Source organism: Coffea eugenioides, chromosome 5 (assembly GCF_003713205.1).
Source record: "Coffea eugenioides isolate CCC68of chromosome 5, Ceug_1.0, whole genome shotgun sequence".
In the NCBI taxonomy this organism is placed as follows: domain Eukaryota; kingdom Viridiplantae; phylum Streptophyta; class Magnoliopsida; order Gentianales; family Rubiaceae; genus Coffea; species Coffea eugenioides.
In genome coordinates, this window is record NC_040039.1 from 10,633,986 (window position 1) to 10,654,145 (window position 20,160).

At 31.3% G+C, this 20,160-nt stretch overlaps 1 protein-coding gene across 1 annotated transcript; it reads left to right on the plus strand.

Moving 5' to 3' along the window:
- Positions 1-12,554: 12,554 nt before the first annotated feature.
- Positions 12,555-14,715, plus strand: LOC113770944 (aspartyl protease family protein 2-like). The gene has a single exon (XM_027315572.1). The coding sequence runs from the start codon at positions 12,841-12,843 to the stop codon at positions 14,554-14,556; it is 1,716 nt and encodes a 571-aa protein (XP_027171373.1). The 5' UTR covers positions 12,555-12,840; the 3' UTR covers positions 14,557-14,715.
- Positions 14,716-20,160: the final 5,445 nt, after the last annotated feature.

A 20,160-nucleotide genomic window follows, 5' to 3' on the forward strand; every position in this document is an offset into this window, starting at 1 on the left:
TGAATTTTAAATCAGAAAAAGTACAAAATTAAATAGGGAGACTTTTAGAAATTGATCTCGGGACACTGGTTAACAAAATCATTCCTAATTGTACCCCTAATTAGTCAATTAACCATGCATTACACCTGACAGCTAAATTTCAATTTTGACAAGGCTGTTTTCAGCTTTTCTAAAGAGAACTGTTAAGGAAGCCAGAATTGTTTTGTTAAAGTTTTCTTATAGAATACACTAACAATTTGAAAAAAAAAAAAAAGGGAATGCTTCTTTTTCTAATCTTTTTGGACTATATTTTCCAAAATCATATGTTATGGTGTTAATAATTTGCTGCAAACAAACACGTTAGGCTAAGCATTATATAGCATTTATGCCATCACTAATGGGTCAGACAATATGTAAAATTACGTTTTTTTTTTTTTTGGCACTGTAGTCTCATGAAAGTCAACTTTCTAGTTTCTAGGCTTTGCATGTCAACTTGTTTTATATGATCCCTTTAACTTGTTGACATTTGACAACTGTATACAATAAGGCACAGGCAAACTACCCAAGGCATCTAATTGTGAAATCATTCATTATACTAATGCGTGTAATGTAATAACTGGTTCAAAAGACAACAATAATGTCTTGGCATCGATGAAGACAAGAATCAAAATCTTTGAAATTTTGGAAGTAATTATTTGTCATATATACTTTTGAGTTATTATGTATCTATTGACAGCACTATATTGTCTCAGTAGTTTGTTCCATTATTCAAATGTTCATCATGATTTGGCTGCCTTATAGGTCACATCTTGCCTGCTTCAGTTGGTTCTTCTCATGCTAAAATAATCCGCAACCCTTTTATGGGAGTACGTAAATCCTTTACCTGGTAATAAAATAGGATAAATGCAATTTTGATACTTTTTTTTTTTGGTTATAATCGATCGCTTGTGCAATTCGTTATGTTTTACAAATTGCTTGGTTTCTCGTCCGCGTGTCCATTCTTATCAATTGCTTATACTTTAAGAGATTCATTTATTTCTGTTTAAATTACTTGCAGAATTATTTGGAGTGATTTATAAAACTTACCAAGCTAAGGGTAAGTTTGAAAACTAAAACTTGAAATTTGAATACGTTAAATTATTGAATTGTGTTAAGTATTAAATCTGATACATATGTCTGCATATCACTTATCACTTATTTTTTGAAGTAAGTTTTGTTTAAAAAATTTAGTCCACTTAATTAATTATGACATTATATTTTTTGTTATCAAATGTGTCTGAACATATTAAAATATGAACCCATTATATTTAAATATTGAATTAGATTATTAAACAGGACCTAAGTCTCTAAAACTGAGAATGGATGATGAAAATGGGAGAACAACTTCAAAATGAAAATGCAAGGGATCGACTCATTGCATAGAAATTACAAGTTGACTGAATAAATTGGAATGCTTAATAAAGTAACAAAACTCCAATATTCTCACGGTAAACTACGTCTTAGCTTGTTATTAAGTTTTACCTAACAAACCTAAGTAAGTGCAATTTAATTACTTTGTGACTAATCCAAAACTAGCCTATTTTCCCATAAATTACTAAAACCTAACTAAGTGCAATTTAACCTAACTAAGACCTTGTTTGGTAACCCAATTCATTATTTAAATTTAATGAAATCAGATCTTAACATATTCAAACTGTTTCATAACTAAAAATTGAACATCTAAATTAACTAAGTGGCACTAAATTTTCTAGACAAAACTTGTTTCTAAAATTAAGTAATAAGTTATTCACTTATCACTGAATGTGATATGTACTCAAATATATTAGGTTTAATACTTAACAATTCAATAATTTAATAGATTCAAACTTCAAATTTCAAATTTCAGACTTCAGTTTAATCAAATGTACCCTAAGTGTTCGAATAATAGTTTATTTGGGATAATATTTTAAAAAAGATGTTGTCGCACTTTTTTAATGTGATGTATGTGAAATAAAAAGGTGGTTGAAAAATGTGTTGATGATACAAGCAAATAAATTTTGCCAAATAATTCACTATCCAAATATTCAATTATCATGATTTTTCAAAAAAGGTTAATATGAGTCGACCATGTTCGGTCCTAAAAGATTTGCCTACTCACTGGTTGCACCAAGTTAGACAATAATATGTCAGGTTTAGGAGTTAATCTTCAAGAAACAAATGTCGTTTTGGATGATTTAGTATGTCGTTTTATTACTTAGTTATGATCAAAGTATATTTTAGCAGAACGGTGTCGTACGGGGCATAAGTGAAACGGTTAAGTTGTACCAAGTTTGATATAATCTCTTAAATAGAGAATTTGTAATCAGAGAAGGGATTATGTTGATTAATGTAAAAGGCCTAACAAAACTGGTCGGGACTACAAATGGCAGAAAATACGCTATTGAAGTCACTAAACAAAATTTGCCTCTCCTTGGTCAGTAATAGTTTAGTACTAAGTTTTTTGAGGCAAAGTTGTACATTATGTCAAATTTTGCACCAACTCCTACTTTTCATTCTGAAAATTTTCCAATTTTTAAGAAAATTACTTTTGGTGGCATCATTGCATTAGTTTTCCATCCGAAAATAACAGAATGTCTGTCAATGAATTAATTTGAAATATCCATATAATATTGTGGTACAAAGTGGCAAAGACAAAAACGTCAGAAAACACAAAAGAACCAATAACCAACACATTTGATTGTTACATGCCAATTAGTATGATATTCACATTGAAATCACTATTATGAGAGGCTATAACTTATGTGACATGCTAACATTTATAGAAATCAATAATTATTACAAAATAAAAAAGGTTAAAAAGCCTATAATAGTTAAAAAATAAAAACACAATTACAAATCTAAGTTTTCTTTCGGAGATAAAACAAAAAAAAAAGAAATTGTGAACGAATTGAAGAGAGAGAGCTCTACTTCACAAATCAATAGAAAGAAAGTGGGTTAAAAGTTAGGGATAATTTCAAAAACCTCCCTTGAAGTTTCTGACCATTTCACTGGTCTCCTTCCAAGTTTTAAAAATTACACTAACTTTTCTTGAGATTTATTATCTTGTAACATCTAGGTCTAACTAACAATTAAAAAGTGATATTAAGAGGGAGAAGATAATATGATTCCACCATTGCCCTTCATTTACTAAATTATTTAATTAATTTAATACCTACCCAAACATTAAAGAAAACACTATAATTTGTTGTTTATCATTAGGGATTAAATTACATATGGCATCAAAAATAATATATCATTCTATATATTTTACTTAATGTAAGATCTAAATTACTCTTTTTAATTACAAATCCATTATCAAACATGATCAATAATAAATAATTAAAAATCTGTAACCAAAATGTTACAAAGAGCAGATTTTAATACCATAAAAATCTCAACAACTAACCTTAATATGTTGACAAGAATATTTATGATGTTAAATTTTGTTCTCTGTAATATTTTGGTTGCAATTTTTTGGATTATTTGTTGATTATTATATTTGACAATGGGTGTATAACTGAAAATAATAATTTGATCTTGTATTAAGTGAAAAATATAAAATGATATACTATTTTTTGATGTTATATATGATTTGATCCCTAATGATAAACATCAAATTTTAGCATTTTTCTTTAATGTGTGAATTGGAATTAAATTAATTAAATAATATAGTAGATGAAGAACAATGATGGAATCATACTATCTTCGCCCTCCTAATATCACCTTTTAATTATTGATTGGGTCTAATATCTCCTTACAAATCAAGTTCAAACTAGCACTGATCAAGCCAAACTGGATTCAAATATCAAAATAGTTTGATTTATCTTTTAGCTTTATCCTTAAGCAAGATGTTTAATGAAATCACACTAAAAAATTAAGCTTTCTTTAATACACGGAAAAGAAAAAAAGTGGTTTAAGACCCAATGTATAGTAACTACATCATGCTTACGTTGGTTACTAAAATCAATGATTCAGAACATTTTGGTGGTCAAATAATCGGACAAGCTTATAAGATCCTTAAAATGTAAAAAAATTAATGCACTTACCTTTTTAAATCAGCAACACTACATCATTATTTGTATTCTAGCCCTCTTAGCCACCTACACGCTATATATATTATACAAGTTTTATGAATTTCATTCGACATTAGATAAAAGGTTAAATTGTGTATAGATACGTACGTTCAAAGTATTATACCAAAGTCATGATGTATCAACTTAAATCATTAAATCCATGATTAAAGTCAGTACCAATATTATGTATCCATACTTCTCATAAAAATATGTTAGTATACTCTTAAAAATTTTATAGATATTCTTCCTGGAAATTAAATAATTGAGGGAATTAGATATCTAAGTATTGATGCTTGAAAATATATACTACCACGAGAAATTTAAATAAAAAGTTAAACTTTTAAAAAAGGGATTGAAATTCCAGAACAAATAGGAGAGGAAAATTGTGTCCCATTAGCAATAGTGGATTAATCAGGAGGATACACACTTTTTTGGGTGAGTGAGGATCACGCACTTAACAACATCTAAAAATTGGTATTTTTACATTGCCCAAGCAGACATTGATATTGTTCTGAAGTAAATCATATTTTAGATTTGTTATTCTCTTAATGCCTTTGTTATGATTTACTAATCAGCTTAACACAAGTAATATTTTATTATCATCTTATCTTTTAATAATGCATTTTCAAGTCTTTTTTCCTTTTGATTTACTATATGAGTATGCAAGGGTAATTTGGAACGAAATAACTTTTTAGTACTATAAATGAATTTTTGTATGATATATAGTTGAGCTTACTTTGTTACATTGAAGCAAGTGAAATTGTAAGGAATCTCAAGGGAGTTGTCTGAAAGGATATTTTATTCTTACCTCCAATTTTTTTCATTTGGATTGCTATTTTTTGGAGTTTCTATAGAAAAGTATACTATAATTATTTGATGTTTTGAGATAAAAAGATGATTGAAAAATGTATTTATAGAAAATGTAAATATTTTTTTGGCTTAATCGCACTTTATCCCCTTTACGTATGGGTCATTTCTCAATTTACCTCCCAACGTTTATTTTTCCATAGTTTATCCCAAAGACTAATGTTCAACCCTAATGGAGATAAACAGAATAATGAAAAGATAGTAACATCCTTAAGAAAATAATGAACAACCCAAAATACCCATATCTCTAGATTTATGAAAGGGATAAAGAAAAGTTTCCAAAATTACCCTGGAATAATGGAGAAGGGAAATTTCCCTCCATCTGACACATGGGACAAAAAAAAAAAAGAAATTTGGAAGACAAAAGATAGGGAACCTTTTGTCATTGTCGGTCATCTTCTCTCTCTCTTCTATCAGCCACTTTTTCCTCCATCTTTTCTCTCTTCTATATCTACCCATGAAAAGTGCCCACATGTATGCTGGTTCTGAATAAAAAGAAAATATGGCTGTCTAAAACTATGTTTGACTTATTCATGTATAGAGCAAATTAAAGACAATAATAACAGATTATTAATGAAAAATTCTTATATTGTAATTTGAACAGCAGTAAAATCTTCTTCCTGAATTTTCAAATGTTCAAGAGGTGCACAATGGTGTCTCTTTACCACATCTACACATTTTTTGAGGCGATCTTTCAATGTTATTTGAAGCACTTTGTGACATTTTTATGATATGTATGCTGGTTCTGAATAAAAAGAAAATATGGCTGTCTAAAACTATGTTTGACTTATTCATGTATAGAGCAAATTAAAGATAATAATAATAGATTATTAATGAAAAATTCTTATATTGTAATTTGAGCAACAGTAAAATCTTCTTCCCGGATTTTCAAATGTTCAAGAGGTGCACAATGGTGTCTCTTTACCACATCTACACATTTTTTGAGGCGATCTTTCAATGTTATTTGAAGCACTTTGTGACATTTTTATGATACTTTTGGTTAACAAAGAAAAATTTTAGGAGCTGTTGGATCTGTTGAAATGAAAGAGAAAAAATAGACTGCAATTGGATGAAAGCATGAAAGAGAAAAAATAGGCTAAAAAGCATTAGACACCCCTTTTTATAACTCATTGAGGGACATTTTAGTCAGCCAAAACAAATGGCTCCCTTCCAATGGCAATTTTGGCATTTTGAAGTTTTTAACGGTGCAATTGTTGAGCTGGACTGACGGAGGGGGTAAACTGGGGAAAAACAAACGTTGGGGGGCAAATTGAGAAATGACCCATACTTAAAGGGAATAAAGTGCGATTAGCCCTATTTTTTTGAAGAAAAGTTGCAATACAATCAACTATGAACAAGTACAGCATCCCCGAATTCGAAGAAATTGGGCAGCTAAATAGTCAAGAGTATACTAATTAATACTTATAAGTCCTAGGTGCAATATGAAATTTACATGAAACATTTTCAAGGTAATTGAGGTAATTGTGTAGTTCACGAAAATATATCTAGATCAAAATCAAAACTTATGTTTACCCCAAGGGTGTAGTAAATGCATACAAACACCCATATGCGTGTGTTACAAATATATAAATGCTTGTGTATACATACATATACACATATAAACACACGCATGTATACAAGCACGCACATATATATACACGTGTGGACATATGTGTGTACACGCATGTGGATATACATATATAGCAAAATAAATAAGGATCTTTATTTTATTTTTGTTGGCAAAGTGCTATTAAGAGCAAGCATTTTCACCCTAAATTTGAGAAATTTGCAGGATTAAGATCATGAAAGCCAGAAGAAGTTTCACTCGATGTGAGATCATGTCTAATTGTAATTCCTTTTTCTTTTTCAGTCGTTACACATAAAAAAACTATCAACAAATATAATACATTAAGGGTCCGTTTGTTTCGGTGATCGGAAAATATTTTCCTAATTCCCCGTGTTTGATTGCACAAAAGTTATTAAAAATATTTTATTGTGCAAAAGATTTTCACCATCCTATGGAAAACAACTTCCCTTCCAAACTTACTGAAGTTGTTTTCCTAAATGCACGCGTCCCAACTAATAAAGGTATTTGTCAAACTTTCAAAATAAAAAAAAGGCCTCACCTTACTCACCCTATTCTAGTAATTAATTATGTATAATAAGGACATTCTTTTCTAGACAAACTTTCAACAGTGAAAGTGCAAGATATATGTCACAATAAGCATTGCGTGTGATTGATATTTGACAATGAATGGCCAGACATTTGTTTATTGCTTAAAGAGAATTTTTTTTATTCATATATACGTTTTTCTAAGATTTTTTTAAAGTTAAACAATGAGATAAATCTTTTTTATTTTGCATGGGAAGAAGTATGTAGTTATAATATGTAGAAAGTAAAGATAGAGGTAAAAGTGAAAATATGTCAAAGTTGGAAAATATTTCAAAAGCTAAACAAACACTAGAAAATGAAGTAAGAAAATATTTTCAATAGGTTAACCAAACACCTGAAAATAATGAAAGGGAAATGATTTTCCTGAAAAATTACTTCCAAAAATTACTTCCATGGAAAATATTTTTCCAACCAAAAAAAAATATTTTACTTCCAAGGAAAATATTTTATTCCCAACCAAACGGACCCTAATTGAGAATTGTTTTCTCTTGGTCCCTATTCCATTCTTAGATCTTTCCCGTGAAGATTCCTCCAAGCTTCCTAACGTGCTGGGTTTGACTTCTGACGCATTAAACTGTAAGCTTACCGGCCAAGCATTTTGACCAAGCCCGAAACCCTGAAAACGTGGGTGCCGGGGAAGCAGGTAGGGCTGAACGGTGTCCGGCTTTGAGAAGCATTATACGCTAAATAATTAATATCTGTCGCTGTTTTAGTGACTCAATTCTAACTAACCACCCCAGCTGCCGCTACTACTTTTAACTTCTCATACATATTTTATTTACATTTGATGCATACGTGAAGGATGAGATAAAGTACTCCAACTGGCAACTCTCTTACATTTCGGATGCTTAACTTCTTGTTTTTTCTTGTCATGTTTTTCATTTTCCTCTTTTTGTATTCATCAACGTTTTTAAAATTGGACCCAGGAGTGGACCGGAAGAGCTTCTGGTTCAACTAGCTGAATCCCAATTCAAAGATTTAATCAATTTTTTATTTATTTTAGTTCTAAAAGTTTCTGTACAGTTGAATTATTTTTAGAAAAATAAAAAATTAGTGAATTCCAATTGAACCTCTCGATTTTACCACTTTCTATTAGTTTAATAAGTCCGTCATCGAGTTTAACTGGTTTAATTGAATTTCGAGTTGACTATTGAATTATATCGGATATATGATCGATTCATGAGTCGACCGGTCGAACCGATCTAATTTTCAAAAAACTGGTATTCACTTCTAGCATTTGTTTAAGGGTTTAGTTTATGAGTGGTCTAAAGGCACAGATTAAGTGGAACCCAAATATTAATTTTTAGAACCTTAAGATTAAAGTTCACAAAGTCTTTAAATGTACGGAGAACAATAAATGTGAATGAGTAGATTATAGAAAGAAAAGCCGGAAGTTAACAGTATCCTAAGGGAACTGGCTAGAAAAAATTAATTATTTGATAATCTAATCCGTACATTGAAAGAATCTAGAGTGAAATAAATTTTTTATCTTTCTTTTTTTGTAATAAAATGATAATTCAGATATTCCAGTATAAATAAAAATAGAGATGTCCTCGGGCACTAGTTAAAATGGTTTCAAGAGCAATAGGATATTTCCCACCACGTTGTAAACTAGATCTACGCTGTCCATTGTTGATTAGTTGCAGTATACCTGTCAAATATTTACTTACTTGTTTAGCTAAGTTTCAGACTTTAAAGGTCAATTCCAGTCATAAATGTCATACAGTATTTCGTCCATCCACTTTGATAGTTTTAATTTTTTTTTCACATAATTTTAAAAAAATTAGTTAACTTTATTGAAAAATCTATTTTATTATTTTTTTTAAAAGACTCTTATATTAATATTAGGAGTATGACTAAAAACTATGTCATTGCATTAATTATAACAATAATACTATAAAGGATTTTTCTAATTGGTGTCCACTAGTTAATACATTACATTTATCTAACCTACCATGCATATATATATATATGCACACTAACAATTATTACTTTTCCTTGCATTTATGTACTTTCGCTATTTAATCTTACCTGCATTCCCTTGTATTTATTTATTTTTCTAAATTAATCTTACATTTCCAAAAATGTGACACCTGAAATTAAACAAAGTTGTGTCATTCAATGCATGAATCCAAACAATTAATGAATAAAGTAAGTTATACTCACTGATAACAAAGTATACTAAATAAGAATATTTTAGAGAAATTACAAGTTAACTATATTTTTCAATTGAAAACTGAATTATGATTTAGGACTGATAAAAAAGAAAAATAAGGCTATAAAAGTGGGACAGAGTGAGAATTAAAAACGTCAAGAATTTAGCCGGGTCAAAAACTAGAATCTAATTGAAGAGTATACATTTACCAAGTAAATTAGAGACCAATAGGTGAAATCCAACTGATTCTGAAAAGGACACAGAATTGACCTCCCACACAAAGGACCAAGTAAATATTTATATGGCTTGGAAAATCATGATGTATCAAAGGGTCTTTTAGACTAGTAGAATTTAAAAGTAGAAGAAAAAGAAGTCAAGAAAAACGATCTATACAATTTCGTTTTCCTTGTGGTCACATATGTACCTAACAAGCAAGAATTTGTGTGGCACTTCAATTCACAATTCACAAGAAATGTACACATAATAGTTGAATCTTTGACCAGTGACAAAAGTAAATTCTAATCATATCCAATTGATATGACCAACTTATTTTTAGGTGCTAATTATCGTTTTGAACTGAAATTTTGAATAATTATGATGTGATAAAAGAGTTTCATTTAGTAGACCTTTGACCAAAAGGTCTCATACATTTATATATTTCATTAATTGGTTGAAAAGCTATACACACGCGGCAGGAAAGTCTTTTGTTTCACAGTCAAAGGAAAATTTTCTGCCCTTACGTGGCCAATACTTGTAAAGAACACAAGAAAGAATTCGTATATCCAAAATGGATTAGCAAATTATTCCAAATAATAATTCGCTTGTCTTATAAATAAATTTTTTAATTTATCTATTTATATTTTCAATCACCTTTTTATCTTACATACATCACATCACAAAAATTGTTGCAGTAATTATTTCAAATAATACCTCTATCCAAACACACATAGTATCCCTCTTCATGGGACCTGATGGAATTTTGTGTAAAATATTTGTGGTTAAAAGCACTGGTATATAGCTAGATTTTTTTATTTTTATTTTTTTAACAAAACCAATGAGATAGGGGTATTTACTTTCTTTACAAGTAATGGCTAAAAATATTTTAAAGATGATTTAGTTAACAATAGTGTATTTTTTCTTTTCTTTTTTTTTTGAACTTCTTCACTTTGGCATTCAGAGCACAGTTAACAAGAGTAATTATGATGTATATAAAGCAAATACTATTAAATTACATATATGCCTTTGTGTGTTTTAAACTATATATAAAAAAATGGTGTATTAAACTATATATTGAATGATAAGCCAGAAGAACTATTGATAACTAATTACCTATCATGAAATTATATAACTAATGGTTTCTCTATTGAATCTTTCTTGTGGCCCAAAGAGAAAAGTATAGCTTGATTAAAACACTATTAAACTTATTTCGAAAGTTACCCAAAATCAAACAACATTTTTGTGAATGTTATTGTGCATTTTCATGAAGAACAATGTCTGAACCTCAAACTTTTAATTATTCTTGATCATAAATGAAACAGAAATTAAAAAACCAAGTAGTTTAGTGTCGATCACTTAAAAAAAAACTGAATTAGGAGTGCAGGATTTTTTTTATTGAAAGATTTTTCTTCACACAAAAAATGAAATTAGAAAGAGTAATATGAAATACAAAGTTAAAAGATTTATTTAGTATAAGAAGCTTAGTCATGCCTGTATGCCGAGTAACTATATAACAAAGGAAAATGTTGGAGTATAAACTAAAAGCTTTAATACGGCAAAAGCTAAGTAAGGGAGAACAGGGGAATTTATTACTATAAAAGAGGCGATAGAAAGACTTCTAAAGAAAATTCTTAAAATCTGGAGTTTCCTTGTACTTTCTTCTTTTCCATTTTATTGGAAAGAAAAATCGTGAGAGACTTCAAACTTTTTTTTTTCTTTTTTGGTAGATAAAATATACAACGTACGCATTTTGCTAAATTCTCTAGCGGCCATGCAACGCAAAAGTTGGACTTGGAATGATGAGTTATTTAATTCAAGCTCATCCAGAAAAAATCAACATAGGAAGTAAGTCTACACATGAACTTTGATAATTGATCCAACAGAATTAGAAATTGACACGGCAGAGGAAAGAAAGAATAGATGTTAAATTCGTTCAAAGTCTCCTATTTGGCCTTCTTGACAGAGTTTGTTCACGTATGTCCTCAAATTGAGGGAAATGCTGGAAATACAGGCACATCTGTGTATGCACCTGAGACCTAATTGGTCCGTATGCATTAGGTATTTTTAAGAGTGTTTTAAAAAATTTTGTTGTAGCTTTGTATATCAGAAGATGTATTTTAAGGTTATTTTTAAACTTAAAATTTTACTGAAATATTTATAAAATTTTTTACCACAACTACATACCACCAATCCCACCGCCCCTCTCCTCCTCCACCACTCTCTCCTCCCTTCTCCTCTCTTTTCCCTCTTTCTTTTCCTCCCCTTCCTACTCCTCCTTCTCCCTCTTTCTCCCCTATCACGATTAGAAGAGGGGAATGGGAGGGGAGGAGGGTTGCGGGGAAAGGAAGGAAAGGGGAGAGGAAAAGAAGAGGGAAGAGGAGAAAGGAGCAAGTAGGGGGAGGGAGAGGAAGAGGGAGGAAGAGAAAAGAACGTTGAGGACAGGGAAGGAAAGGAAGGAAAGAGAAGGGATAGGTGAGGGGTGGTGGTGGTTGTGTGAAGGAGGAAGGGGGCGGGATGGTGGTGATGAGTGGAAGAAGAAGAAAGTGGTAGGGTTTTATTTTATTTTATTTTATTTTATTTTTTTGTTTTTATCAGTTGTATTTGATCTTATGTGTACTTGAATTTTTGAAGTATTTTTGGAGATTTTTTCAAATATGTTGCTATAAACTTGTATTTGAAAAACTTGTATGTGAAATAGTGGCAAACCCAAACAAAGTTGACTCACTATTAAATTGGATTAATGACATTAAAGTAATTTTTTTAACCCTATAATATTTGCCAAATTATATATTGTATACTACAAGAGGTACCAATCAATTTAGGAAACCAATAATGGGAACTGGCCGCACTTTCTTGAAACCGCGTAAAGAAGCATTGGCCAACTGAAAAGCCAGCGGATTTTCAAAGTCCAATTCAAACATCCAGTCTTCCTAAAATTCCACACATGCCCCCGTTCTTTACCCCATGCCCAAAATTTCTTCGTGTTCATTTTTTCTCCTTCCTCACAAAATTACATCTTCCTTCTAGTTTTCCTTCTCTTATGATCCAACTCTCTTCTTTAGAAGAGCTTATATAGCTCTGTAAAATATACTCTGAGTTTCTATATCTTACCTCTTTTCCATTGCCAGAGCTGATACTACTCTCGAAACCAATCAATCATTTTTCAGCCATTTTTTTTAACATCTTCTGCAGCTTAACAATTCAAGAGCCATTTCATTTCATAGAATTTGGATTGTTATTGTTTTTGATTGGTGTCTTTGTACCTGAAACAACAAAACTTGATATCCCTTTTGGAGATTTTGTCAAATTCTCTTGGTTTGAGGCAGAAGAGCAGAAGGAAAGAGGAAGACTACTTACACATGAATTTCTTGGTTGGTTTGGTATTTGTTTACTTGTTTTCCTGTGGTTTTGTAGCCACCGGACGTGGAGGGATTCTTAGTCTGAAGAATCTGAAAGCAAATGTCTCTCATCTGGCTGGCATAGAATTGCCTGATCATTCAAGCTTCAATGCCGTCTCGTCTTCAGCAAATACTGGTTGCAACTTTGCAACAACAAAGAAAGCAACCATGGATGCAGTAGCCACAGATAAGAATTTCTACAATGAAGAAGAAGAAGAAGAAGAAGAAGAAGATGATGATGATGATGCAAGAAATTTGGGAAATCAGCATAAACCCACTGTCAAACTTCATCTGAAACGCAGATCAGGAGGCAAAGAAGCCAATGGAAAAGACTCAGTTCTGGAGTCAACGACAAGGGACTTGGTTAGAATTCAGACTCTTCATACAAGGATTGTGGAGAAGAAGAATCAAAACACCATTTCTAGGCTGAAGAAAGTTGCTAGACAATCACAAAATCATTATAGGAGGTCTTTAATAGCTCTGGCAGCTTCGCCGGAGCCTCAGAGTTCTCAACTTTCCGGCCAACTCATGGCAACTCTTGCTTCAGGGGTGAGTCTTGGTTCAGGAGAATATTTCATGGATGTTTTTGTGGGTACACCTCCAAAGCATTATTCTTTGATTCTTGATACTGGAAGTGATCTTAATTGGATTCAATGTGTTCCATGTTATGACTGTTTTGAGCAAAATGGACCCTTTTATGATCCTAAGGATTCTAGTACTTTCAGAAATATAAGCTGCCATGATCCTAGATGTCACCTGGTTTCATCTCCTGATCCTCCACAACCTTGCAAGTCCGAGAATCAAACATGTCCTTATTTCTATTGGTATGGAGACAGCTCGAATACAACGGGGGATTTTGCGCTAGAAACCTTCACAGTTAATCTCACAAATCCTTCAGGAAAGTCAGAATTCAAAACTGTTGAAAATGTGATGTTTGGCTGTGGTCATTGGAACAGAGGACTATTTCATGGTGCTGCTGGATTATTAGGCCTTGGGAGAGGGCCTCTTTCTTTTTCCTCCCAACTTCAATCATTATATGGCCATTCCTTTTCATATTGCCTTGTGGATAGAAACAGCAATGCTAGTGTTAGCAGCAAGCTGATTTTCGGCGAAGATAAAGATCTCTTGAGCCATCCTGGATTGAACTTCACCACATTGGTTTCTGCTGGCAAAGAAAATAATCCAGTTGATACATTTTATTACGTTCAAATCAAGTCGCTTTTGGTGGGGGGTGAGGTTCTGAATATACCGGAAGGAACCTGGAATTTAAGCCCAGAAGGTGCTGGTGGAACAATCATTGATTCTGGTACAACACTCAGCTATTTTGCTGATCCAGCTTACAAGATTATAAAGGAAGCATTCATGAAGAAGGTGAAAAACTACCCAATTGTTGAAGATTTTCCAATATTGTTTCCTTGCTACAATATCTCAGGGGTGGAGAAGCTAGAGCTGCCATCATTTGGGATCATATTTGGTGATGGTGCAGTTTGGAATTTCCCACAGGAGAACTATTTTATCAAGCTTGAACCAGAGGAAGTTGTTTGTTTGGCGATACTGGGGACTCCAACCTCGGCTCTTTCAATTCTTGGAAACTATCAACAACAAAATTTTCATATCTTGTATGATACAAGACAGTCAAGGCTGGGATATGCACCAACAAAGTGCTCAGAAGTGTAAAACTCTTTGTATCAGAATTTTTGGTGGGAGGTGGTAAACTGTAAACACATTGGATATAGATGGATTTTTTTTTTTAATGATCTTTTTGGTTTTTTGCTTCCTTTCAAAAGGTATTAAACACATGTAACTAGCCATTGGTAATTAACCATTGAATTGCTAAAACAGAACACAATTTTGCTTCACAAATATTTAGATTTTGCTAACCTTTAAATTTATTGTTTATGCCTTCCATTATTTTCAGGTTGAAAATCATAAGCAAATGAGTTATTAGGATATTTTGTGCATTGGCTCACTAGAGGTTCCATTCTCCCTTCATTTCTTCCCTTTGTTCCTTTAAATTGAAAAGAAAGAATCAGATGCAAACAAATACTAGTTTAAGTTCAGAAGCTACATCATTGGATATATTAAAGAATCATCCATAAGCATTGCACATTTCAATCTTTTCATGATCTAATCTTTAGAGGAATCTCAATTATTGAGGAAACCTCAAATGAGTCCTTTCAATTTTTTGTTTAGTTGTACAACCAGAAGTAGTTATTTATATTTTTTATTAAAAGATTTTCCTACCTAAAGAAAACCAATATTGAACTTTAAAAATTGCTAAAGATTAAAAAATTTAGAAGCAAGCCTCCAACTAGATTCCATTCAAAATTTTATATGATACAGTCAACTTTGATAATGCTTGCACTCTTGGCCTTTTGAACTTTGGCTGTAGATTCTCGTTGATACATTGCACTTTATTTTAATTCATTTTCTTTCATTTACTAGATTCTCCTGTATTCATTGACAACAGAAAATATTCAATGAGGGCGGTGGAACTTTATAAATTCATAAAATGGGTAAAAGCTTTTGATTAATTTTTTGATAAGCATGATAATAAAAACTTTATTTTGTTGTAAGAGAGAAACTTAAACATGCATAGGTTCACCACAAAAGTATGTATCATCCCCCTTATGAAAAAGAGTTAAATCTGGTAAACTCTCTTAAAATTGTACTTGGACCACTTAACTTAAAAGTGATTGAACAATTGTGTTCTTTTCGTAGATAGAATCTTTTTACTCCATCATGAACATTAAGATGTTAATCAACAAGATTGTTCCTAAGCCCTGGATCAACTGGAAACCCATCTAACTCAATATCCAAATGAGTATTCTTGGCCGCTATTGCTGTCATCTGGCAAATTTAATGACTCTTCATGATTTGTCTTTTCCTTGTACTATCAATTAGTTACACAATCAAACTAGGTAATATGTAATTAAGGGTGTGTTTGATAAAATTAAAGTTTGAAAATTGAAATGTAAAATCTGAATTCTGTTTCCATTAAGTTATTGAATTGTTAAATATTAAATCAAATACACTTGAGTGTATATGATATTTAATGATAAGTGAATAACTTATCACTTATTTTTGGAAGCAAGTTTTGCCTAGAAAATTCAGTGCCACTTAATTAATTCAGATGTTCAATTTTTTATTATCAAACTCGTCTGAATATATTAAGATATGAATCCATTAAATTTAAGTGCTGAGTTACGTTATCAAATAGGGCCTAAGAAAAGTATAGAAATCATGACGTGGAGAATAGATGTTTTAATTCTCTTTTGTGTTTTTCCTTGTGAGAGTTTTTTAAGTTTTATCTTTGTGAAATTTGAGATTTTGTAGATCTAGAATCTAGTTTCTTAGATCTGCAATTTCTTCGTTATTGTCAGATTTGAATTTCTCTTTGGACTTGAATAAGTTTTAATCAGATTTGATTGTCAGCAAACATGCACTGATGTATTCGGCTACAGTGATTCATCCGAATGGAAGAAATATAGGAACATCAATGCTATCTTTATTTATATTTTTTCTTAGATTTGTTATATTTATTAATTTCAGATCTATATGTATTTGTGTCATGTTTGTTTGATGTATTCCCTGCAATTAGTGCAGATTTGTTTGAATAAAATGACCTTTTCTATATATATGAAAAAAAGAATAGATGTTTTAATTTGATAGTTGACACTTATTACTTAACCAAGGGAATTGGTCTTTTAAGATAAATTTGGTTAATAATACAGTAGCATCTTTTCAATCTTGGGCCGCGGTTACAGAAATTTTTTTGGATTAATTACATTTACTTTTTTGAAATTCGGGCAAACTAGTGATGAGGCTCCATAGTTTGCCCAAATTACAAAACAAAACGTCAAATCCCAAAGTTGTAACGCATTCACCCCTGCCGTCACTTAATTTACTATCAAACATTTATTTTGAGTGATATCAGCAAATTTATACAATGAAAGCCCTAAAATACCCCAAAGTCGATTTCTTTTCTTCTATTTCTACCTTTGGCTGTTTCCTTTGCCATTTTCTTAATCTTAACATATAATTATTCAAACTTTTATTTAACGAGGGAATGGAAGATTTTATTGCTATTATTAATTTTTAGATCCCTCCTTTTCTCGTTTAAGTGGCCATCAATTTCTAATTTGATAGTTAAGTTTCAAAAGAATAAGAATGATACTTTTATCATTTCAGCCCCTTAGTAACTGAAGCATGGATGAAGATAGATGTAATTTGATCAAATCACAGGGATTATTTACTAGCTTGGTTAAACCTCAAGGGAAGTAAATGTAATTAACCCAAAATTTTCCGCAAGGGTTTCTGCATTGTACCTTTGGTTGAAGTTGAACTACCCTATGATAGGGAAAAAATAAAAATAAAACTTGATTGCAATTTGGACATTCTCAATTTTCATAAATTGCTGGGGAATTGCATTTAGTTCTGTCTTATTGCACTTTGGGACGTGATGCATCTACTCTGACGAATACTATTTTCTTAACAAGTTAAATAGTAGTAGTCTAACTATTGTTTTTTGTGCATGAATGTGCAAAAACAGTAAATTATTTTCACCTAAGTGATACTTATTCAATTTTGTTCTCATTCTGTGAGGGAAGAGACTTGAATACCCAAACTGTTTTACTACTACTTGGTTAATTTTTTTTTTTTTAAGACTGGAATTTGATTTGCCTATGCTGCTATAGTGATGGCATTCCTTTCTAGTTTTTTTTCCCCATTAAACCTAATAAATGGGAGAAACTTTTCCTCAATGATCAGTAATGGTACAATATGGGGTGCCATTATAATGTCAAGTACTTCGCTTTTAGACCTCAAAATCAATTCATAATCTCGTGATTAATATACAATGTCTGAATATACTTTATTAGATTGATTTGTCTTCAGTCCTATAACATGTATTCGAAGCATTAGATAGCTAACAGAACACTTATAAGAAGAAAATCAGTTCTCCACTACCACTTACTCATGAATGATCAGGGCAAACGTCTCCATTTAAGTAGGATGCTTAGATTGCACAAATGTAGCACTAGAGTTCTTTAAAAATTAAGGGAAAATGGAATGGCATAAAATAGCCAAAAAAAATGAAAAAGAAAAAACAAACAGAGGTTTGTGGGTATGTGAATAAACCCTTCCAACATCAATCTGTCAAATATTTTGCTTTGGTACAGTGTAAAACCAATATGCACTCAAAATTCTATTTGTTTTTTTTTTTTTGGCTAATAGAGTCTACTCTTTTGATCTCCTATACCCATTGTTTGCAGTTGTTCCACATCCGTCGCGATATATCGAGTGATACGTATATTATAGCACATAATTTTTTTTTTAAATCTAAAAAAATTACTAAAAATAGAAAATACTGTAACAAGCACAATTATCAGATTATATTTGTTAAACACCTACATTGTCATATATATATATATATATATATATATATATAACCAATGACCTATAGCATTAAAAGTAAATCATTTTAGCATTAAGAACACCTTTTATTCCTATTTTATATGACATCAAAAGTTAAAAGGAAGATTAAAACCATTATATTTTACACAACACAATATTAACCCCACTCAAACTGATGATAACATATAAATGAAGAAATTTGTTGAACAAACCATAAATCTAATCAAAGTAATTATATTGTTAAGCAAACGTAACACAAATTTGCAAATCACATAACAAAAATATTATATATTAAATCTAGAAAAAATAGTAAATTATAAATAAAACCTTTAACAATTTCAAATAAATGAACAAATTAACAAAACTAAATTAACAATGCTTTGCTCAAATAGCTGATCTGCACTTCCATGGAATAAGCCCAATAAAATTCATTTATAAAATCCACCTTCAAAATGTCAATTCCATGCCCTTGAAAGCCCATAAATTTGAAAGTTGAAAAGCCCATACTTCCCTTATTGTCACATTAGCATCAATTTAAGCCTTTAATCCCAACTCCTTTACATTGACCCGTCAGATTAGGATCACTAGTTATGACTACTATGTTGGATCTTCCTTATCGACTGTCAAGTCTTAAGCCTTTCTTTCACTTCCCTTCCTTTCCCTTCCCATTACTGAAGGACTTAGTTTTAAATTCGTTTGAATATCAAAATTTTTTCAATAATATTTCGTTTACATCATAAAAACATTTTTTAACCCATCTTTTTATATTTTTAATTATCTTTTTATCTCACATACATTATATCATAAAAATTGCTACAGTATTTATTCCAAATAATATTCTATCCAAACAACTCTTTTCTTTTCTAACAAAAACAGAGGCAAAGGAAGGACTTCGTAAGGATGGGATTCAACTCACACAAGATTGTTGGCTACTGCTAGGAAAAATGGAGATGGCCTTGACTTCTAGAAAGATGAATACATAAGCTTTCAATTATTAGGTGTTCAATTTTTCAGTAAAAGTTAAAACAGAAGAGGTGAAACAATATAGCTATAATAGAAAGCAATTGTCATTGTGATTTGTGAACCGTTGAAGTGGCACCAATTTGTTTCATCTAAAATGGTAGGGTAATAACTCTGTTTCTGCAAAATTTTGTTTGGCATTATTTGATTCCCGAGTCAACTCGGACTCGAAGATTTGGGTCAATTCTGGGCATTACGACTTCTACTCAGTCATTGGCTAAGTTAGAGCGACTCGCTACGGATATGGATTTATTCGGGATTCGATAATCGATATTGTTAGAGCGACTCGCTACGGATATGGATTTATTCGGGATTCGATAATCGATATTGTAACAGTTTCCTTCGTTCCGTTATGACTCGATCGAGTCGTGTCGGACTCGGCCAAGTCGAGATGGCTAACCACGCTAGTACCATATGCATTTTTCAGAATAAGACAATGTAAGACTCTTAATAAGAGAGAGAATATGAAATCTCCATCAAGCTAAATCCCAATCAAATGGGAAATAATCTTTATAGAAACAAAAGATTCTTGTGTTGACGAAGTACAGAGTGTAATAGCAATTCAAAACAATTAACTGATTTCCCTGCTAATGCCCTTCCATAAACCTTTGCCACAGGGATAGCAACTGAAAGCAGTTTTCCACCTTTCCCCTCTCCCATCCTACTTTCAGTCACTTTTCATCAGAGAGATGATCATTGCACTGGGCTCTGAGCAGCTAAATAGCTGAGACATTTGAGACATGGGAAAGAAATAACAAATAAATAAGTATATTAAATAAAAACATAAAAAACAATTATTTTCTCTTCAGAGTGCTAGTTGCTCTAATCAAATCTCCTTAGCCATTT